A 22,448-nucleotide genomic window follows, 5' to 3' on the forward strand; every position below is an offset into this window, starting at 1 on the left:
ACATGCAACTAGATCTCGTGTGTTCACTCAAAACCTAAAACATGCACTTAGGAGACAGAGGCGGATGGATCTCTGAGTTTGAGGCCAGTTTGTTCTACAAAGACAAAAATATTTGTCCTAGGACAGTCAGGGCTACACAGAGAGACCCTGAAACATATTACATGATCTGAAAGCTATGCTACAGATAGAAATTCACTGACTGATAAATGAACTATCTTCCCTGGCTGCATAGTCTAACTTGTCCTTCATTTTAACAATAGAACATTTTTCTGGATGAAGAAAAATAGTACAGATTTTTTTTTTATCGTGTTGTTTTGTTGAGGTTGTGAATTAATGTAGAGAAATATTTTGAGATAAAACAAGATAAAATACTTTTCTTTCAATAGAAGTTATTGCTCAAAAAGAAAAAGCCAAGAGCACAGCTCCATGCCCCCACTGCTGTGCTGTTTCCCAATCCACACTGCACTCTGCAGAGGTCTGTTGTGATGGACAAGCATCTTCACAGGCTATGCATGCAAGTCTGCACCCAGGGAGCACTGCTTCATCCAGGCTCAGACATCTCAGATGGACTTACGGTCAGAGAGTTTATTTCTTTTCTAGTTCATACATTAACTGTATTTCATAAATATAATTAAGCTTCTCTTTCTCACATCTAGGTATAAAGACAATTTAGTTTTATGAAGTATTCCATATTTTCTCATAAGAATCTGCATTCACATTATTTAAATGAAACCAGCAACATTTTATGCAAAACCTATATACATTTATTTATAGGGGTTAATACAGTATAATGTACATAAAAATTGAGCGTATTGCTCACTAAACCAGAAACTTTAAATTTTAACTTGAAATATAAAATGGAGTTTCTCCAGAGCTCCATATTAAATGCATCTTACCTTTGGCTCATGTGTTAAGAGAACATTGATAAGAATCAGTGACCCCGGCTTCTCTTACTTTTAATTGAAATGAACAGGGGAAGTATAAGTGAGTAATTTCTTTTATGTAGTAGCAAAGAGAGTCAATAACCCTTTCAGGAAGGAGACTATTTCATTTCCTCCCAACTTGGATTCACCATAAACTCGATCCACAAATGAAATTGGAACCTGGTTTAGAAAACATATAATACATTAAAGTCAGTCTTCAACCAACAACAGTAGTGAGCTCAGCTATGGCATTCTCAACACAAGAGCAAAGTGTCAACCCACACCACCAAGGACTCTGTCCACTGACAATCACGATCTTAAGGTAACTCTCAAATTACAGCTGTCTGCAAAGCACCGATCGGAACGCCATGCTAGTACACTCAATTTCAGGGTGGATTTCCAGTAAGATGGTTTCTCAGTTTTTTCTCTCTTTAGCTATCTAAATGATTTAATGATGTTTAATGTCATCGAGGGGTTAAATTACAACCCTTCTTCTAATGGTCACAAAACACGAGGCATTCAGGCAGGGTGGTATTTTCTTGCTTTGAGTAAGCATTTGGTATTAGATGTGGGGTCATCTCTAATAACTCACCACCCAGACTGAAAGACAAACCTTGCCCCCAGCCTGTATTCTGTAACCCCTTACTTAGAAGAAAAGCAGCCGAGTATAGTCAGAAGAAAGAAGTCTGGTATTATTTAGAAGGAACCACCCTTCAGTGTCGATCACAGGAGGTCAGATACACTGATCTCAATGTTCACCTTTTACTGTGTGAACGTTCCAAATAGCTGCAAGCCCGAGCCACTGTTAGTCTGTAACCCTAACCCTTTCTGGGGAGCAGGACTCAGGACTCAGCAACAGTCGCTCACCTCACCAATGCTGTAATTCATCTGCCGTGCTCGAACAATCATTTCCATCTGAAACACATAGCCTTTGGAGACACATTTTTCTATTAATTTTTGTAGAACTTCTTTTCTGTATAATCTATAAGAAAACAGGCATTTATGAATATCTGGACATGTGCCTATCTACACACATCCTGACCTTTCAGAACTCAGTTGTGTCTATAATCTAAAACTCTCAGTCGTCACTGGTTTACAGACAAGTTCTCAGAGCTTGTGATCACCTCTCTTAGCTATGAAGTATATGGTAGGAGCTTAAAATAGTTTTGAAAATGAGTTCTTAGTATCTTCTTGAGATATATCTTATCAAAAGTTATGAAAATATGGTCAATTAGACACCTGATACACAAGCACCTGTCCTTTTGGTTTTGGATTAGCCTTTGAACTGGACATGCTGGAATGGCAGGGTGACAGATGAGTGAGGATGACACACGCCGTGGTAACGAGCAGTCCAGCAATTAACCAGTGTCTGCTCACCAACTTGGGCTAAGGTACCGAGGCCAGCCAGATCATTCCAGGGACAGCTGCGGGACTACAGAGGAGCTGAGTAACTAGGACTAGGCTCCGCAGGATCCAGGCAATCCTTCAGCCTGTTCTGGACAATGGAGACCATAGGCACTCGTGGCAGGCAAAGTCTACCTGATCAAGTACTCACTCAGACTATAAAGTAAGAAGGGGCAGGCTTGTGGGGAATCCAATCCTTTTGTTCAGAAAATCCAAACAGCGGGAAGTATCGTTAGAAGGGGTTTTTATTTATTTAAAACAGTAGGTAGGGAGGTTACAATTTCTTTTTAAAGTTTACTGGTCTCTGTGTATGTGTCTGTCTGTCTCTCCCTCTCTAGTTAGTATGTGTATGTGTAGGTCAGGAATTGTTCCTCTTCTACCATGGATTCCACGGAGAAAACTCAGGTTGTCAGGCTTTTGTAACATGCATCGTTACCTACTGTCCTGGTTTTCTTTATCATGTATATGTACATTTATAAGCTAGAAATAAGAATTTGGCATAGCTACATTCTGAAGACCAATGGATGGACCTATTACACCAAAGGAATTATTTGAAACCCAACTCTTTCTCCAGTCTTCCTGAGGCTCCTGTAATGTTTAGCTTTTATGTGTGGGTAAACCCGACAGCACAGACTCATCTGTAGAGAGAACAATTTAACTGAAAATAGTAAGGCTCTAGGACTTTTCTGCTGAGGTGCTATTCTTCAGAGTGTACCAGTAGCAGCCACATTCCCAATCAACAGCCAAGCCCAAAGCCCAGCACTGAGGTGAACAAGCATGCCACAGTCCTACATTCAACTTGGAAAGCAGGGGTCTAACACAATGCCTATAATATGGTTCTTGGGAGCTTCGCCCTGCCAACCACTAGTGTGGAAGTGTGACTAAGTCACTGCAAAAGAAAAGCAGTTCTTTTGGGGAGGGGGGATCTCTATGCAGCCCTGGTTGTACTACTATGCACTGTGCAGATCAAGTTTGAGATTCTCTTGTTTCAACCTCCTACATGCTGGGATTAACATGCCCTGCTGAGAAAGCAGCTCTCAACAACCTCCCCCTCAACCCCCCCCTTTGGTTTTTCAAGACAGGGTTTCTCTGTGTAGCCCTGGCTGTCCTGGAACTCACTTTGTAGACCAGGCTGACCTCGAACTCAGAAATCCGCCTGTCTCTGCCTCCCAAGTGCTGGGATTAAAGGCATGAGCCACCACTGCCCTGATTCTTTTTTTTTTTTAATATATATATATTTATTTAATTTATGTATATAAGTACACTGTGGCTGTCTTCAGACACACCAGAAGAGGGCATCAGATCCATTACAGATGGTTGTGAGCCACCATGTGGTTGCTGGGAATTGAACTCAGGACCTCTGGAAGAGCAGTCAGTGCTCTTAACCGCTGAGCCATCTCTCCTGCTCTCTCAACAACCTCTTGTTTTTTTTTTTTTCGAGACAGGGTTTCTCTGTGTAGCCCTGACTGGCCTGGAACTCACTCTCTCAACAACCTCTTAATGAAAGCATCCAGGAAAAGTTGCAGTGGTAGAAACACTGTACCTGAAGCTTCCTGTCAAGTCCGATGCTCCCGGTCTCAGCAAAATCTGAGTTATAAAATTGGCCCCACGGCTGCAAAGTTAATCAGATTTTCCTTATTAAATATGTGTTTAAAAACAAAAGAAACATACCCAAGAGCAGAATGTTTAAAATATTAGTCGTTAATAAATAAGATACCAATTCATACACACAAAATAATTCTCTAAGATCAGAGTGACATGAAATCTGATGCTTTTTAGAAAATAGGCATTTTTTCTCCTTTGCATATGAAAGAGAAGAGACCATAAAGTAACCATCCTGCATGTGAGCGAGGGGCACAATCAGGAGTGTTTGTTTACCCAGCATGTAAGTATGTGAAGGCCTGAGCTCCATCCCCAGCACTGTGTGGAGTGGGTGTGACTATGATTGCCTGGGCTGTGTGAGTCACACACACACTCCACACTCAAACTCAACTTTTGCTAAGAAGAAAAACCAGTCATTTAAACTTAAACGTGCTTTGGCAGAAAGATCAGGAATTCCATAAAAGTTTCTTTTTCATACCCAGCAAACAGAGATGGACTCAGCATGTTGGTACAAGTCTACTAAGGTGGGCAGCACTCAGAACGCTGAGGCAGGAGGATCACAGGGGAGCCGAGGTCTGAAGAAAGCACAAGAGTGCCTCAGGTTGGAGACCGAGTCAGTTTGGCTACACTAAAGACATAGCTCTCTTGGTTTAAAGAATGGGAAGTTCAAAGGAAGGTGCAGGACAATAGATAATGGGGGGTGGGGTGGTGAGTCTCTAATCAAGAATGCTAATCCCATCAAAGGGTTAATCCCCTACTCTCCAACTAACCACCTCCCAAAGACCTAAGACTCCAGAACACCAGAGGTTCTCATTTAATATAGGCATTTGTGAAACACACTCAGTCCATAACAATGGCTCTAGATTAACATTTCAAAGGGTGTCAAGAGCCTGAAGAGAGAGACTTTTGCAGGGCAGACAGGTTCCAAAGGTTTAAGGTGGAGAGTCAGTCAGCTCTCCAGAATCCAGAGGTAAGGCTTCCTTCCTAAGGGAGACCATCTTGCTCAGGTCAGGCCCAGCCTTGCTTTCTGCCTCCAACTTTATCAAGATGGAAGCTTGTAGCTAGTGTCCCAGCACTAAGCCTACCCGAGCCCCTGGTGCTATGCTTCCTGACAATCGTGGCTTAGCCCCTCTGAAGAGGTCAGCTGGCCCCCAGATCAATGTTTTCTTTTATAATTTGCTGTGGTCATGGTATGTCTTCAGAGCAATAGGATAGTAATAAAGACAGAAGTGCAGAAGAAATGCCTGGGTTAGCATTTTTGGCTTGAGCTTTTTTGAGACAAGGTCTTAATCACCCTAGGCTAGCCAGGACCCTACTTCTACAGTGCTGGATTTTGGTAGTGGGCTAGTTACTACATCTAGTTGGTGCAGATGCACTAAGCACGGAACCCAGGGCTCCCTGCATATTAGGCAATCATCCCCAGCCCCCACACAGTGTGTTTATAGTTTGTTGGTGGGGATGGTCTGTGCACCGTGGATTCAGAGGCTGATTTCTATGCCTAGGCATCTGTTTGCAGTCCAGACCTTGGCATGGTCAAGCAACTCTAGTCTCAATGTTATGCAATTGTTTCCCATCATCTCTGATTGGTTAAAAAAGAGCTGATCAGCTTATGGCTGGGCATGAGATGTCAGAGGAGGTGGAACATCCAAGCCCAGTGAGGAAGTCTCAGAGAAATCAGAGAGGAAGAGAAGGTGTGGAGAGACCATGAGGTAGCTATGAGAACACACATGGAACAGAGAGAGAAAGAGCAAGACTCAGATAGAAGGTAAAGGACCACGTGGTTGGGAAGTGGGCAGCCTTTTTTTGTTTTTTGTTTTTTGTTTTTTTGAGACAGGGTTTCTCTGTGTAGCCCTGGCTGTCCTCGAACTCAGAAATCCACCTGCCTCTGCCTCCCAAGTGCTGGGATTAAAGGCGTGCGCCACCACTGCCTGGCTGTGGGCAGCCTTAGAGGGTTAGAATAGCTCAGAACCTTGCCTGGCACGGTGCTTGTTAATAAAAACACCAGGTCTCTGAGTTGCTCAAACAGGCTGGAGAGGGTGTAGAGGCACCTTGTGGTTATTTGGGAGTAAAGAGGGCAGAGCAGGCCACCTCCCACCCCAATACTTTTACATTTGGTGTCCAACATGCTAGGCAGAAATGCAAGCATAGAGCCTGAGAAAAGTTTTGGACACAGGAGCCAGACCAGATAGCCGGGTCCAGGAGCTGCAGCATGGAAGGTGAAGAAATGTTTCCTAAACAGCATCAGTTTCTCAAGTAGGCCCAGTGCTCATGGCTCCTTTAACAACCCATCCCCCAAACTGCTATTACATTTTGTTTCATATTATTTCATTTATTTAAGATGGAATCTTGTTATGTTGCCCAAGTTGGTTCCAAAGCCTGTATTTAAGTCATTCTCCTGCTTTAGCCTCTTGAATATGGGGGCCAATAGGCATGTGCTAGACTGCCTGGTGATGATGGATTATTATGATGATGGTTGGATAGTGTGGACTCTTTATGTGGTTCAACCTGACCTTGAATTAGAGTATTTTGATTAAAATGTGTTGAGTTACCAGCTGTGAATCTAAATCCTAGTTGTGGGCTACACTGAAGCCTACAAAATGCAGACAGTATCTACTATCAAAGGTCAAAACTAAATGCCACAACTAAAAGGTAGAATGTGCTCATGTTTGGATTTCCTAGTTTGGATTCATCGGTAAATGAATGACCAAATTCAAAATGTATTTGGAGGTTAGTAATTTGTTTTCAGTCCCAGCTGAGCCAGTCTCCAATCCCTGGAAAATCTCACTCACATGGTCAGCAACAGGTATGAGAAGGGCAGGAGTTGCTGTGTGTTCTCTCCTTAGGAGAGAACCACTATGAATCCAATCTCTTTGTTGCACAGAAAATGAAATGTTTTAAATGACTATCCCAAGATTCCATAATTGAGGTGAACTTAATCTGTGACTGGATGAGGCCAGGACAGAGACATCACTGGTAGGTGCCAACTCCTCCTTGCCATCACTGTGATACTGAATGGGGTAGGCTGGGTCCCAGTCCCTTACGGGTCTCCTACACCAAGTGCCAGCCCGTTCCCTCACTATGTGCCCGTGGAAACCCTGATTTGGTGGAGCCCTAGTGGTCCCCATGTGATAGATGGTGCTTTGTTTCTCCAAAGAAGCCATGTGAAGAGGTCGAGGAGACAGTGCTTACTTTGTAAATCCTCAGACAGTAAGACAGTAAAGGGCTTACTTTGAATCCTCAGAATCCTCACTGAAAAGCCAGGCATGGAGGTGTGCTGGAGTGGCCAGCCAGAACAGCTTAACCAGCAACATCCAAGCCAATGAGAACCCTATCTCAAAAGATAAGTGGACAGTGCCTGAGAAATAGCACCTAAACAACACTGAGGTGCACACTCACTCATTCTCCCTCCCTCCCCCCCACATACACACCCCCCCCCACTACTCTGTGTGAGAAGCTGTCAGAACAGAGATGCCTAGCTATCAGAGATAACCCCCTGTTGTGCCCTGCTAGCATGGCCAACCCATGCTGCAAGACGCTAGCTGCAGAAGCAAGCAAGCGTGCCTCCAGGTGAAGGCAGAGCAGCAGCTACCAGTGAGTCCAAGGAATCCTACCCAACGTGCCCGACAGCATCAGAAATCTAGAATGCTGGCTTTAAGACGAGCAGAGTAAAGCTTTGAACAGGTAAACATATAAGGTAACACAACAATGAGAAGCTTAATTCTAACCAAGCTCTGTCTACTTCAAATGATTATTCCCAAACTGAGTTATATAAACGTGCATACATACCTGATTACCTTTCTTTTCAAATCCCATCCATAAACACCCCCATTTCCCTTGTAGCGAGTTCCAGACACAATATCAAAATTACCCTCCTTTTGTTTCCTGTAAAGAAAAAAAGAGGAAAAACAAGTTCAGTTAGAAAAGCCCTTGGGTGTTCACCAGGTATCTTCATAAATCATGGAATCAAGTTTTTTTTTTTCCCGAGACAGGGTTTCTCTGTGTAGCCCGGGCTGTCCTGGAACTGACTCTGTAGACCAGGCTGGCCTCGAACTCAGAAATCCACCTCCCTCTGCCTCCCAAGTGCTGGGATTAAAGGCGTGTGCCACTACTGCCCGGCCATGAAATCAAGTTTTAAGAGAAGCAGCGTGAAGCCAGATGACTGACTGTCCAAATGAGTTTGACATGGATCTTGTCTCTTAGATAAAATTATAGAAATTTGATGTGTGTGGGTGGTTCTGCTTACATGCATGTTAGCGTACCATCTGTGTAGGCAGAAGCCTCAAAGGCCAGTAGAAGGTGCTGAATCTGCTGGAACTGGAGTTATGGACTGTAGTGAGATACCACATAGGTGCTAGGAATTGAACATGGGTCTTCAGGAAGAGCAGCCAATGTTCCTAACCACTGAGCAATCTTTCTAGTCCCTTTATTTACTTTTCTTATACTGACGCAAAAACCCAGAGATTCTATCTGCTAACTTTACCACATGCTAACCCCAAAGCCTTCTCCACTGTCCCAGCTCTTCTGCACAAAAGGCTAGGCAGCTCCAGACTGCTGTTTCTCACAGAAAACAACTAGATGTCCTCCTACCAAGAGTTTTGTTGTATTTATAAACTTAGAATCCCCTTAAGTCAATAGAAACCTTCTCCATTCTTAAACTGGGGCAAACACCACCACCAACAACAAAATGTACGGGTGCACTGAATGCTCCAGGCTGGGCTTGCATTCCTAACGCTCTTCCTGCCTCTACTTCAGCAATGTTGAAATTGCACATGTTGCTTGTGCTCAGTAGCCCTGGCTGTCCCTGAACTCAGAGATAGGTTTGCCTCTGTCTCCTCAGTGCAGGGCCTTAAAGGAGGGTGCCATTATGCTGAAAAAGTCCATTGTTTCTTATTGTTTATCTTTCGAGACAGGGTTTTTCTGTGAACCATAGCTGTCCTGAAACTCACTCTGTAGACCAGGCTGGCCTCAAACTCAGAGATCCACCTGTCTCTGACTCCCAAGTGCCGGGATTAAAGGTGTGTGCCACCACCACCTGGCTCATTTTTTCTTTTAAGCAGCAGCAGGTAGTGAAGGATTACACTGGAGTTTGTGATGCCTAAAACCTTGGCACCCCTGGACCAAACTCTATGTCTATGGTCCTTGACTCTAACAAGTCAAGCACAATTCTAGACAACAAGGGCTTCATTGTTTTCGTGTTCTGAAAAAAAAAAAAAAGTATTGAACCATCTATTGCGGGTTCCTAAAAGAAGTCATTTAGTCAAAGACCTGTATTTATAAGTCTTAAGTCTCTCTATGTTAAATTTTGACAGAAAAGTTAAAAGTAGCATGCATATTTTAAATTAACTATCTGAATTTAAAATTTTTAATATTAGAAATACTACAAACTGTACCTACCTGATGAACTCAGGAATAAATTTGGGCTGAAATATGGAAAGAATAAACAGTAAGTCAGGAACATATGACAAGTTTATCATAAACACCTAATCAAGAAGGGTGCACTAGGTGTGGTGGTGCATATTGATTAATCTTCACATTCAAAAGGCTAGATTACATAGTAACACCATCTCAACATAGAACAGAACAGAGAGTGGGGTGGCCACTTACATGGTGTGAGAGGTCAGCATCCATGATGATAACATAGTTTCCGGTGGCATGTTTTATTCCATGAATATAGGCAGTTCCTGAAGATCAAAAGTATTTAGACTCATTAATAAAAATTATCAGAATAAGCTGGAGAGATGGCTCAGCATTTAAGAGTACTGGCTGCTCTTCCAGAGACCCAGGTTCTATTCCTAGCACTGACATGGCAGTGCGAAACCATTGTAACTCCAGCTGCCCTGCAGGCTTCATATACACATTACACAGACTTACACTGAGGCAAACACTCAAAAGTACAAAGTTTGAAAAACACAACAAAAGCCCATCCAAAATGCTTAGGTCTGCATTTAAGTAGGAAAAGAGATCACTTAGCATTCTAAAAGCAAACATTTGTCCTCTAAAAGTGACCCTACCCACCTGGTATCTCTCCATATTCAGCAGCACAGTTCACATGTATTACAGTTAGAAGGTACCTGGCCATCCATCTTCTTTTTTGATGCCAATTTAATTAAAAAAAGCAACCAAATCAAACTAAACCTACCCTTATATTCAAAATTACCAAAGAGATGTCTAATACCAAAGTCTCTGTATTCTTTTTTTTTCAGGGGAGTGGGGGTTAAGACAAGGTTTCAGTCTGTAGCCCAGGCTGACCTCAAACCCATATATAGATCCTTCTGCCTCAGCCTCCAGCTGCTAAAGGCCATACTAAGCTTCACAAGTATTAGATGGGGCTGGAGAGATGGCTCAGGGGTTAAGAGCACTGATTGCTCTTCCAGAGGTTCTGAGTTCAATTCCCAGCAACCACATGGTGGCTCACAGCCATCTATAATGGGATCTGATGCCCTCCTCTGGTGTATCTGAAGACAGCAACAGTGTACTCACATACATACAATAAATAAATCTTTAGGAAAAAAATATTAGATTATATAAATATCACTCTCAGCTTTCTCTCTCAGAGCTCCATATTGCACATCAGCTTCCTAACCACTGCCATCTTCACTTACCTATTTCAGAAATCTCAAATTTACCCCCAACTCTCCCAATTCCTGGCTCTCTAACAGGCACAGGAAATGACACGAGATGTCTGACTGTGTCACCCATGCCCGGGGAAGGCTCTGAGTCCCTGCTCTGCCCTTGCCGTGACTTCCCACTGTGGTCACAAGGCACACTAGCTTTATATCCCAAACCTCTTTTAATTTAACCCCTTACTCTGTCTCTACCTTCATGGTGCCCCAGGCATTCCCTTCTGACCCCAGTTCTATTTCTCAATCATTTTCTCTCCTGCTCTTCCTTGCGCATCAAGTTAGGTTCCCCAGAAGCTGCCTGAAGGTCAACTGCAAACTGCCTGGTACTTAGGCTCTACCAGAGTGATGTGGCTGAGTATTCTGGTGTTTGTGTGCACAAAGTCTCCCGTTCAGGGCTAGATTATGAGTTACCTATTGAATCAAGAGAATCCCTGCTCTTTCTATCCCTAGCACTACCACAATCTACAGCAGTCAGGTTGCAGTGGCTGACACCAGCTAAGCATTTCAAAATAAGAGACCTGTTGTTTTTTTTTTTTTAAATAAAAAAAAAAAAAAACAGAATCTTACTATGCAGTTCTGGCGAGGCTGGAATTTATGTTGACCAGGCTGTATCCACCTGCCTCGGCCTCCTGAGTGCTAAGGTTAAAGGCGCACACCTTCAACCTGGCTACAGTAAGTTTTTCAATGTCCGACCACTGAGAAGTGATGTGTGCGAGGTGGCAGAAATACCAAGTCTCCTGATTTGATCCTTGCACACTGTGGACAGAAGCTGCCATCACAGCGTGGACACTTACTATGATCAGTTAAAGCAGAACCAAGCTTTTAAAACAAAACATCACAAGCACGTCATTTGGAGTGCTGAGATTTCCCAACACCTTCCACTGAGTGGCTCTAATGTTTTCAATGACTGCTCAAAAACTCTTTGTGGCTTTTTTGGGTGGTATTTTCCACACCATCCCATGGCACAAAGAATCCCATGGCTTTCGAAGTTCAAGCATTTGATGCTGCCAGCAAGGTCACTCTTCCGGACAGCAACCTCTTCTTTTTCCATGTGTGTTCAAAGTACACAGGCATGTGTGTATGCATGTTTTCCCTGTGTGGGTATGAGGCATGGAGGTGTGAGCATGGAGAGTTGATGCTAGATATGTTCAATCCTTTTCTCCTCGTTTATTATGGCAGGGTCTCTGAACCAAGCTTAGAGCTTACTGATATGACGACCTCACCCTTCCTCTGGGGTTGGAATCACAGGTGAGCTACCACACACACGAGGCTGTTTTGGAGATCTGACCATTAGCCCTTGAGCATGAGTAAGTGATTTAACTGTTAAGCCATCTCCCCTCTCAGGATAGCAGCTTTCGTTTGTTAAGAATTATGAGCTGATGGCATTTCAAGTCTCATCCCAGACTCACTGGACTCATTCGAAATGCTCTAGATCAGCTGTTCTCAACCCAAGTCTTGATCCTTTTGAGAGTCAAGTGACCCTTTCACAGCGGTCATCTTATCAGACAGCCTGCATTTTAGATATTCACAGCAGGATTCATAACAGTAACAAAATTAGTTATGAAGTAGCAATGAAGATAACTTTATAGTTGGGGTCAGCACAACACCAGGGATTGTAGGAAAGGATCACAGCAGTAGTAACGTTGAAAACTACTGCTGGAGAGAGAATGTTCTGCTTAAGGTGGAAGCTTTTCATTCTTAGAAATAATCACATTTTAGACTCACCATTTAAAGACTTGGCAAGCTGTCCTTCTCCAGACCCTCTCTGTACTTTTCTTTCTCTAGGCTACACTATAAGGAAGCCCATTTCTCAGGCTCTTTTGTTGCTTGTGTCCAGGCAGCTGTTAGGGGCACAAGTGATGACTGCCAAGGGAAGCCAAGAACATCCCAGTAACCCTCTGAGCATGGTGTGGAGCAGCATCGACTGAGCAGCTCCAGCAGGAACCACCTTCCACCCTCCCCAACACTGTTCCCAATACAACAGCTTCCCTCCTGATCACACTCCAGCTCCTCTCCTTATAGCTCAGCTTTTGAGCATGCTTCTGAACAATTCATTTCCCCGTCAGCTGGAATCCCTGTGTTCAGTTTCCCATCTGGATAGAACTACAGCAGTTTCTGCTTTGCTGAGCTCAGACTGAGACAGGCAACCCAAGCTGACCATTAGGATGTCATGCAGACCATTAAAGGCCATCACAGCTGACTGTCCTTGGGTATTTTTCCAAAGTAGAAAAACAGAATGGCAAACATGACTAGGGCAGGTAACAGGAGACCCTACTTACCGAGGCCCAGCTTTTTCTCCCGTGGTCTTAAGAGCTTCAAGAAAAAGAAACAACATTGTCAACACAAAAAGACAAAAATACTTTAAATTGTATTTTATTTATTTTTTTTAATTGGGTATTTTCTTTATTGACATGTAAATTTCTCCTTTCCCAGTTTCCCCTCTAAATTTTATTTTATTCCTATAAATGCATACTCACTTATTAGACCTTGAAGCAGAGTATGTTCAACATTTTTGTCCAAAGTTAAAATAGTATTTGGGGGCTAGAGATGGAGAGCCTAGTATGCATGAAGACACAGCTCTCCCGCCCAGCATATATAAACTTCGGCACAAAGCCAGCAATAACAGTATTTGGGAGGCAGGATCAAGAGTCAGGACCTCAAGCTCATCTAGTCTGAGCCAGCCTAAATGTCAAGATGCCTACTTGTACCAGCAAAGCAAAGAGAGCAGCCAGCTCACCAACCAGTTCAACAAAACCTGTTTTGTTTTGTTTTTTTGTTTTTAAGACAAGATTTCTCTGTGTAGCCCTGGCTGTTCTGGAACTTGATCTGTGGACCAGGCTAGCCTTGAACTGAGAGATCTGCTTTTCTCTGACTCCTAAGTGCTAGGATTAAAGGAGTGTGCCACTACTACCTGGCACAAAACTTTTTTGTATTTTGATTTAAAATTTTTATGTGGTTGGGCAGTGGTGAAACTCTGTCTCAAACAAAACAAAACAAATAATAATAAAAATAAATAAAATGTTTATGTGTATGAGTGCTTTCCTACATGTGTGTCTGTGTACATGTGCATGCCTGATGCTTATGGATGCCAGAAGACGTTGGATTCCCCAGAACAAGAGTCAGAGATGGTTGTGAGCCACCATTAGGGTGCTAGGAATTGAAAGAGGAAAAGCAATTTTCTTTAATCATAATCCTGCAGGTAGGATTGTGACATGAAACAGTGCTGTGTTATCTATCACACTTTTGTTGTGTGTTGTTTGGACACAGGGTCTCACTGTGTGTCCCCAGTTGGTCTGAAACTTACTCGAAATGCCGGGGATTAAGAGTATGCACCCCTCACTCTGCCACAACTTCCAGTTTTCAAAGAGTGCTTGTTGTTTCCTTAACAACAACTCTACAGCTTTTCAAAGTAGTGGGTCTCACTCTTCATCTTCCCACACTCCACATGCTGTTGCCACTGCGTTCCTACCCACGCCTCAGATGACTGGCCCTGCTCTTTACTGCTCCAATAACACACTCATTTACCTTTAAAAGGTCATTGTTTGCTCATCTGTCTGCCACAAGGGCAGGTCTTCCTGCTTTTCTCAACTCAGAAAAAGGCTCATGGGAGCAGTGAGGCTTGGCATTGTGAGATGCCAAGAAAGACATTGGTGAAGGTGCAACCTAGTTGCAGTAGAAGACCCAGCATAATGGAGATGACAGTACCATGGGATGACACCAAGAACAGCAGCAGCGGAGTGGTGTCAGTCAGAGCCTAGAGTGCTACAGAGGGCAGAACTGGAGAAGTGACCCAAGCACAGAAGATATATGGATTCCAGACATTGGAAGAAGAAGCTGCGAAGTTGACGTTGCCTTGGAGACCCTAAGATGTTTGAGATGCCAGAGCCGTGGGACACCTACTGAGGAAAGCTGCTAACAGGGAGTGGGACCAGCCTAGGAGACCGAAGTGTGTTGCAGTAAACAAAGATGAAAAGAGTTGGAGATGGGAAGAGTGCTTTGAAGTCAGCCATGGAGATGCAGAGTTTCCGGTCTGGCTTTGGTCCACTGTCTCCTCACTGTGCTCTTTCCCATGTTTTGGAACTGTAATGTATATTCTGTACCATATGTTGGAAGTATGTGATCTGCTTCTTGATTTTGATTTTATAGGGGTTATAGTTAAGTAATTGCATAAATCTCAGAAGAGACATTAAACTTTTAAAACATTGTTGAGACTGTGATAGACTATGAGGACTTCTTAAGTTGTACTAAATGCATTGTGCACTATGTTATAGCTACAAGCTTTGAAAGCCAGAGTGTAATGTGGTGGTTTGAATAGGTCTGGCCCCTATAGGCTCATTGCTTGAATGCTTGGCCCACGGGAGTGGCACTATTAGGAGGTGTAGCCTTGCTGCAGGAAGCGTGTCACCTTGAAGGGAGGCTTTGAGGTCTCCTAGTGCTCAAGTTCTGCCCAGTGTGGAACAGTCTCCTGACTACTTTTGGATCAAGATGTAGAACTCTTCAGTTCCTTCTCTAGCACTTTGCCTGCCTGAATGCTGCCATGCTTCCCGCCATGGTGATAATGGACTGAAACTGTAAGCCAGGCCCAATTAAATGTCTGCCTTTATAAGAGTTGCCTTGGGCCGGGCAGTGGTGGTGCACTCCTTTAATCCCAGCACTTGGGAGGCAGAGCCAGGTGGATTTCTGAGTTTGAGGCCAGCCTGGTCTACAGAGTGAGTTCCAGGACAGCCAGGGCTACACAGAGAAAGCCTGTCTCAAAGCCCCCCCAAAACAAACAAACAAACACAAAAAAACAAAAAAAGATAGGCCAAAGCAATGAACCCAGCATCAAAACCTGTCCCAGGCTGAAATGTCAAGCTGTGAGATATGACGGACAGAATCCTGAGTATAGGTGGATCGGCGGTGCGAGTGAGTGGTGTAGCTTCCCTATGCCATCCCCATTTGCCAATATCTGCTACTTGAAACTCTTAGGAATATCACCCATGGAAAAGAATCCTAAGCCTGGCCCAAGGGCAGGTTTATATCTCAGCTTCTCAGAAGCAGACAGTGTGAAGACGGGAATGTCTAGGCTTGCCTAGGCTACAAGGAACATCAAAGCCACCTGGACAGCACAGTGGTAAGAACCTGCCTCAAATAACAGAAAGGGAGCTAGAGGTACAGCTCAGTGGTAGACAGAGCACCTGCCTAGCACGAGACACCCCTTGGTTCAATTTTCCATTACCAGAGGGAAAAAATTATCCCCACAATTGGGATTGTAAAAATACTAGATCTTGTTTTCTTATGGTGATGAATCACTGTTTCTTGAAAGGCAAGTATCCAAAGAGTCTTCAGAGACTTCTATTTCTCTGACGGTTCTCTCTCTAGAGAACGGACAATGGCTTTTTGTTTATTTAAGATTTATTTATTCATTTATTATAATATACAGTGTTCTGTCTGCATGTATGCCTGGAGGTCAAAAGAGGGCACCTGATGGTTCTGAGCCATGTGGTTGCTGGGAATTGAACTCAGGACCTATGGAAGAATGTACAGTGTGCTCTTAACCGCTGAGCCATCTCTCCAGCCCAAGATGGGACAATGTTATCTGTCCCCAAAGGGTCATGTAGTAATATCAGGTGTGTTTCTGGTTGCCAAAGGAAAGAAGCTGCTACTGGGATCTGGTAGATAGAGGACAGAGATGCTTAAACATCTACATTGCACAGGACAGGTCCCTACAGCAAATCATCCAGCAATGTGTGCAAACCAACAAACCCTGAATTGCAATGGACTGCAAACACCAATGACATCTACATGGCCAGCACCAGTGTGTTCCCTAGTTAAATCTATAACCAACTGTGTGCTTTGGGTCCCAACAATTATCCAAAGCAATATTCACAAAACACTTTCAAAGTTCTATAAACCCAAACAAGTAATAAAAATTACAACTCCTAGCAACTGTTAGTGAGGCTCACAGCTATTGACAACATCCTTTCTTTGCATGTGTTCCTGTGTTTTTGTGTTGGGCATTATTGGCCCCCTTCAGTTTCCTGACATGGGTACTGGGCTCTGAGCTTGGGACTTTACAGAGCATCAAGAGCTCTTTCCTGTCCAGATACCTCTCTTCCACCTCATGCTTAAAATCTATAATGAGAATAGTCTAATAAGTGCCAACTCTGCTTCAAAGGTAATAACAAGTTCATGAAGCCAATATAAAATTGCCTCTGTAGCTGCCCCAAGTCACTATTACAGGATAATAGATTTCTTGGTGCAGGGAGAATGTCAAGTTTGAGATTCAGGAAGCCGCCTTTCCTACCTACAAGCTCAGAGCTGCAGGTAGCATTGTATACAAAGTATACCAGGGTCCAGAGAAGGGAGCGAGACAGAAGCCCCAAAACACTTTCCTCATTAGCTCTATCATATGCTGGCCAATACAGTGTCACATTTTGGTATTTTAAGCAAATTTATCTACAGAATCCATCACAAAGCCAGAGGTCAACCAAGGCCTACTGTTTGGTTGTAAGATTACCAATGGCCCACAGACCAAAGATACATAATTTCAATCTCAAGAGGGTCTGCTGCCTCTTATTTCCCAGACTCTGCTCCTTACCACACCTCCCTCCTCAGAGGACTGGCAGGGTCTGTGACTTACAATCCTGTCTGCCCCATAGATTTGCTCCTTACCACACTTCCCTCCTCAGAGGACTGGAAGGGTCTGTGACTTACAATCCTGTCTGGAAGGGTCTGTGACTTACAATCCTGTCTGGAAGGGTCTGTGACTTACAATCCTGTCTGCCCCATAGATTTGCTCCTTACCACACTTCCCTCCTCAGAGGACTGGAAGGGTCTGTGACTTACAATCCTGTCTGGAAAGGTCTGTGACTTACAATCCTGTCTGGCCCATAGATCTTTTCCAGTTGTTCAGCAACTTCTCTTGTCCCATCTGGGCTTCCATCATCTATGATTATAATTTCATAGTTGATTGCACTAAAAAAAAATTAAGTTTATGTTAATGTTGGGTGATAGTATTTAAATTTTAAAGGAACTTAAAAGTTACAAGCCAGGAGTATCAGGATGTTCAAAGTTACTCTATACAGCTATAGTGACTGCACGGCCAGCCTTCCATTCCAGAGAGCTCGTCGCAAAATAAACAAGGCCAAGGAAACTTTAAATGCACTGCAAGTTTACATAATCTGGAACTTATCTGCATTAATTTTACTCTTAAAATTGCTTCCCATTATATTCACACAACAGTTTCTACTCTAAAAGCATTCAAAATAATTGTCTGGTGGAAAAAAATCCCACCTGCTACACACACAGTCCTATTATAAGATATAAAGGGAAGGAAGGAAACCACCCAGGAAACCAGTGTCAAAGGTTAGACTATTAAAAGTAGTAAAAGTTAGCCCCAGCAAACTTGGCAGGAAAGAAACAAAACCCAGCCCATTCTTCAAGCATAGCTACAAGAGGAACTGTGGGGTTGGTTCACTGGTAACAGCGCCTGATATGCAAGCAAGGAAGCTCATTTGGATCCCCAGGAACCAAAAGAACAGGTATGACTAGGCATTGTTGTAACTCCAGTACTGGGGTTAGGGGGTAGGGGTTTGAAACCCCTAAAATAACAGAAGCTCAACAACTCACCAGCCTAAGGGGAAGCTCTAAGCTGAGAGAGAGAGCCCGTTTCAAAGTGGAGAGTGAACGAGGAAGGCATCAGATGTTCTCAGCCAGCCTCCGTTCCTGCATGCACCTTGCCCCCACAACATACACAAGAGTAGGCACACTGACCAGCTCTCCTCCTTCCTCTAACTCTGGGATAGGTATTTAACTTGGCCAGACACAAGTTATGTTGATTTTGAAAAAGGTAATTCCACAGAGACAGGCAGATCTCTGAGTTTGAGGCCAGCCTGGTCTACAGAATGGGTTCCAGGACAGCCAGGGCTACACAGAGAAGCCCTGTCTCAAAAAAAGAAAGAAAAAGGCAATTCCATTTTGATTCAAGAACATCCACTGCGGGATGCAGCTCACTGGCAGAGTTCCATCATCCAGCACCCCAAAATCATTCAATAAAAAAATTGCCCAGAACTTTAGAGGTTGAGGATGGAGGCTGGGGTGTTCTAGAATAGCCTGGTTACAAAGGATGAGAGGAGGCAGGGAAGTAGAACGGCACGAGGTTAGGGGTAGGAGGTGTTGGGCTCATAAATGGTAAATAGAGCAAAAGAAACCAGTATATAAAGCTGGAGCTCGTTAAAACATTTGGAAAAATCTGGCAGAGCCAATTTAAAAGATAAAACCTGGGCTGGAGAGATGGCTCAGTGGTTCAGAGCACTGACTGCTCTCCCGAAGGTCCTGATTCCTAGCAACCACATGGTGGCTCACAACCATCTGTAATGGGATCTGGTGCTCTCTTGTGGTGTGTCTGAAGAGAACTACAGTGTACTGACACAAAATAAATAAATCTTAAAAAAAAAAAAAGAGAGATAAAACCTAATGAAAAAAGATATGCATCACACATCACAGGGCCACCATATAAACTGAATTTTATTCAGATGCAACCAAACAGTAATCCTAAACCAGGCGGTGGAGGCGCACGCCTTTAACCTCAGCACTTGGGAAGCAGAGACGGGGGATCTGTTTCCAGGCCAGTCAGGGATACATAGTTTTGACCTTGTCTCAACCAATCAAACCAGGCAGTCTAAGGCTTTTTTTTTCTTTCTTTTTAGTTTTTCGAAGACAGGGAGTCTAAGGCTTTTACAAATCAGAATGGCCAGGTTGTGTTTTCTAGAAAGGGAAATCAAGTATTTTGTTTTTCTGAGACAGAAGCTGCTAATGTAGCCCTGGCTGGCCTCAAACTTGGTACATCTGGTCTGCAAATGCATCCCTTGCACTACAGAGTTTGGCATCAAGTACTTTTTCTAGCTACCAGAAAATATGGGCACAGCGTCCTCATTGTCATTTGAAAAACAAAAGCCAACCAACAAACAAAAAAAGCTCTGGAAACAATCTGTGTTCTCTGACGCATTGGTCTAAATAAACAGCGCACGGCTACGCATCCTACACTAGCAAAATCACGTTTCTGTTCGTTGACAGGAAAAGATCGCCCAAGATTATCACAGCACGACACTCATCTGGCCGTAAAGCACTGACTCTGTACTGCTATCAGGAGTCATTTTATTTACTGTTTAGTTCGGAGACTTTTTGTTTTTTTTAATGCGTAACATTTCCACTATCAAAATTCCTGTTCCTAAGAGCTAGGATTCTGCCTAGCAGTGTGAAAGACCCCGTGTTTTTCAAAACGACAAACAAACAAGACCCGTTTCCTAATCAAAACTCGGCGAAGATGCTCGCGCGCTCTCTGCCAGCTCATCAGCACCTCTTGACAACGCAACCCACAAGCTTACGTAAGCGCTCGGCCCCAAAGCGATGGTGAGAAAGGCCGGCTCGGGACTCCCGGCTCCGGTGGCGGATCCTGACCGCCCCGAGAGGTATGGGGTCAGGCCTGCGGCCTCGCTCGGAACTGAAAGTGAAGTCAGCCCTTTCAAGAAGGGCCGGGGACAGAACCCAGAGCGATCTGTCATCAGACACACACAGGACTCGCTAGAGACCCGAGCGGGAGCCGGAACGAGAGCCCGGGAGACAGACGCGGCGCTGGGCGCCTCGGTGTGCCCTGCTGGGAGGGAGAGCCTCGAGCAGGCTCGGGAGGGAGCGGGGGCCAGGCCTCCGAGGGTCTGTCCCCCTCGCGCAGCCAACCGCCGACGCGCAGCCCGCGGCTGGCTCCCGGCGCCCGCGCGACAAGGCCCTTCTACCTCTCGGAGAAGCTCTTCACCAGCAGCCACACGATGAGCGGCAGGTTCTCCCGTTCGTTGTAGGTGGGCAAAAGCACCGAATACTTGTCCTGTCGCGAGGGGCGGCCCTCCGGCGGCCGCAGGGACGCAGCGGGACCGCGACTCGCCCCCGTGGAAGCCATGACAGCTCTGAGCGAGGCGCCGGAAGCGGAACTGCGTCACCCCGACGCGGATGGCGCCCGAGCCCTCCGCGAGAGGAGAGGCTCGGCGCTCCAGCGGCTCGGATTTCGGAACCGTCTCCGGTCGACTGCGAAGGCGTCCCCAGATCGCACCCGGTCGTCTCACTCCCGAGCCTCGGGAAGCGCTTTCGCCTTCCGGTCTCCCCGAGACGGGCAACGGGAAGCGGAAGTCACTTCCCAGCCACTTCCGCAAGGGGCTGTCATGGCTGCCCAGGAGGACGTAGCTGCCTTGCAGGACGAGATTGCTCGGCGCGAGGAAGAGCTGGCTTCGCTCAAGCGGAGGCTGGCCGCAGCCCTAGCGCCGGACCCCGAGCCCGAGCCCGAGCCCGAGCGTCCGGTCCCGGTCTGGCCGCTGCCGCCCAGGGCCGCGCTGTCGCGGGAGGAGATCCTACGCTACAGCCGCCAGCTGCTGCTGCCGGAGCTGGGCGTGCGCGGTCAGCTGCGCCTGGCCTCCGCCTCGGTGCTCGTGGTGGGCTGCGGCGGGCTGGGCTGCCCGCTGGCCCAGTACCTGGCGGCGGCCGGCGTGGGCAGGCTGGGCCTGGTGGACCACGACGTGGTGGAGACGAGCAATCTCGCTCGCCAGGTGCTGCACGGGGAGGCGCAGGCGGGCCGCAGCAAGGCCCGGTCGGCGGCCGCGGCGCTGCGCCGCCTCAACTCGGCGGTGGAGTGCGTGGCGTACGCGCGCGCGCTCAGCGGGGCCTGGGCGCTCGACCTGGTCCGGGCCTACGACGTGGTGGCCGACTGCTCCGACAACGCGCCCACGCGCTACCTGGTGAACGACGCGTGCGTGCTGGCCGGCCGGCCGCTGGTGTCGGCCAGCGCGCTGCGCTTCGAGGGACAGATGGCCGTCTACCACCACGACGGCGGGCCGTGCTACCGCTGCGTGTTCCCGCGGCCGCCCCCGGCCGAGACGGTGACCAACTGCGCGGACGGCGGCGTGCTCGGGCCAGTGCCCGGCGTGCTAGGCTGCGTGCAGGCGCTCGAGGTGCTCAAGATCGCCGCGGGGCTGGGGGCCTCGTACAGCGGCAGCATGCTGCTCTTCGACGGCCTCGGGGGCCACTTCCGCCGGATCCGGCTGCGGCGCCGCCGGCCGGACTGCGCCGTGTGCGGTAAGCAGCCCACCGTGACCTGCCTGCAGGACTACGAGGCCTTCTGCGGCTCGTCGGCCACCGACAAGTGCCGCGCCTTGAAGCTCCTGGGCCCCGAGGAGCGGGTTTCTGTGGCCGACTACAAGCGAGTCCTGGATTCCGGGGCGCCCCACGTGTTGCTGGACGTGCGGCCTCCGGCGGAGGTGGACATTTGTCGCCTGCAGCACTCCCTGCACATCCCCTTGAGTCAGTTGGAACGCAGGGACGCAGACAGCCTGGCACTCTTAGGGGCTGCGCTCCGGAAAGCGAAGCAGGATTTGCAGGAAGGGGCTGCCCTCCCCGTGTACGTGATTTGCAAACTGGGGAACGACTCCCAGAAAGCCGTGAAGGTCCTGCAGTCCTTAAGGGCAGTGCCAGAGTTAGACTCTCTAAGTGTGCGGGACATTGTGGGGGGACTCATGGCCTGGGCTGCCAGGATTGATGGGACATTTCCACAGTACTGAGGGGACAGGACAGCACGTGGTGCGTGTGGATGACGATTGTGATGCCTGAATGATCTATTCAAGCTTTTTAAATAATGTAGGGAAGAGCCTGGGTTCACAGTCTCTGAATAAATAAACTCTTGATTTATTTTTGCAAGTAGATTTTTGAGAAAACAGGGTAACATCGCCTCTGAGAGCTGCCTTTGTTTTGTGCAGCACCTTCAACGTGTGACATGGTACAACAGGATTTTTTGTTTCCCACCCAGTCGGATCAAAGTGTTCTCTGGGCCTTCCATCTTATGCTTGCAATTAAGCTTTCAGTACACCTTAGTCTA

The 22,448-nt window shown here is 46.2% G+C and overlaps 2 protein-coding genes across 2 annotated transcripts; one reads left to right on the forward strand and one right to left on the reverse strand.

The window, feature by feature from the left end:
• Positions 1-567: 567 nt before the first annotated feature.
• Positions 568-20,505, reverse strand: Dpm1 (dolichyl-phosphate mannosyltransferase subunit 1, catalytic). The gene is made up of 9 exons (XM_031372841.1): positions 20,326-20,505; positions 17,410-17,509; positions 12,832-12,865; positions 9,534-9,610; positions 9,324-9,349; positions 7,716-7,811; positions 3,871-3,939; positions 1,791-1,905; positions 568-1,103 (listed from the first exon to the last, which is right to left on the reverse strand). The coding sequence occupies exons 1-9, from the start codon at positions 20,484-20,486 to the stop codon at positions 999-1,001; spliced, it is 783 nt and encodes a 260-aa protein (XP_031228701.1). The 5' UTR covers positions 20,487-20,505; the 3' UTR covers positions 568-998.
• Positions 20,464-22,273, forward strand: Mocs3 (molybdenum cofactor synthesis 3). Its single transcript, XM_031372840.1, has one exon. It carries the CDS (start codon positions 20,485-20,487, stop codon positions 22,132-22,134), a length of 1,650 nt encoding a protein of 549 aa, XP_031228700.1. The 5' UTR covers positions 20,464-20,484; the 3' UTR covers positions 22,135-22,273.
• The last annotated feature ends 175 nt before the right edge of the window (positions 22,274-22,448 follow it).

Source organism: Mastomys coucha, unplaced genomic scaffold (genome assembly GCF_008632895.1).
Source record: "Mastomys coucha isolate ucsf_1 unplaced genomic scaffold, UCSF_Mcou_1 pScaffold15, whole genome shotgun sequence".
Classification (NCBI taxonomy): Eukaryota; Metazoa; Chordata; class Mammalia; order Rodentia; family Muridae; genus Mastomys; species Mastomys coucha.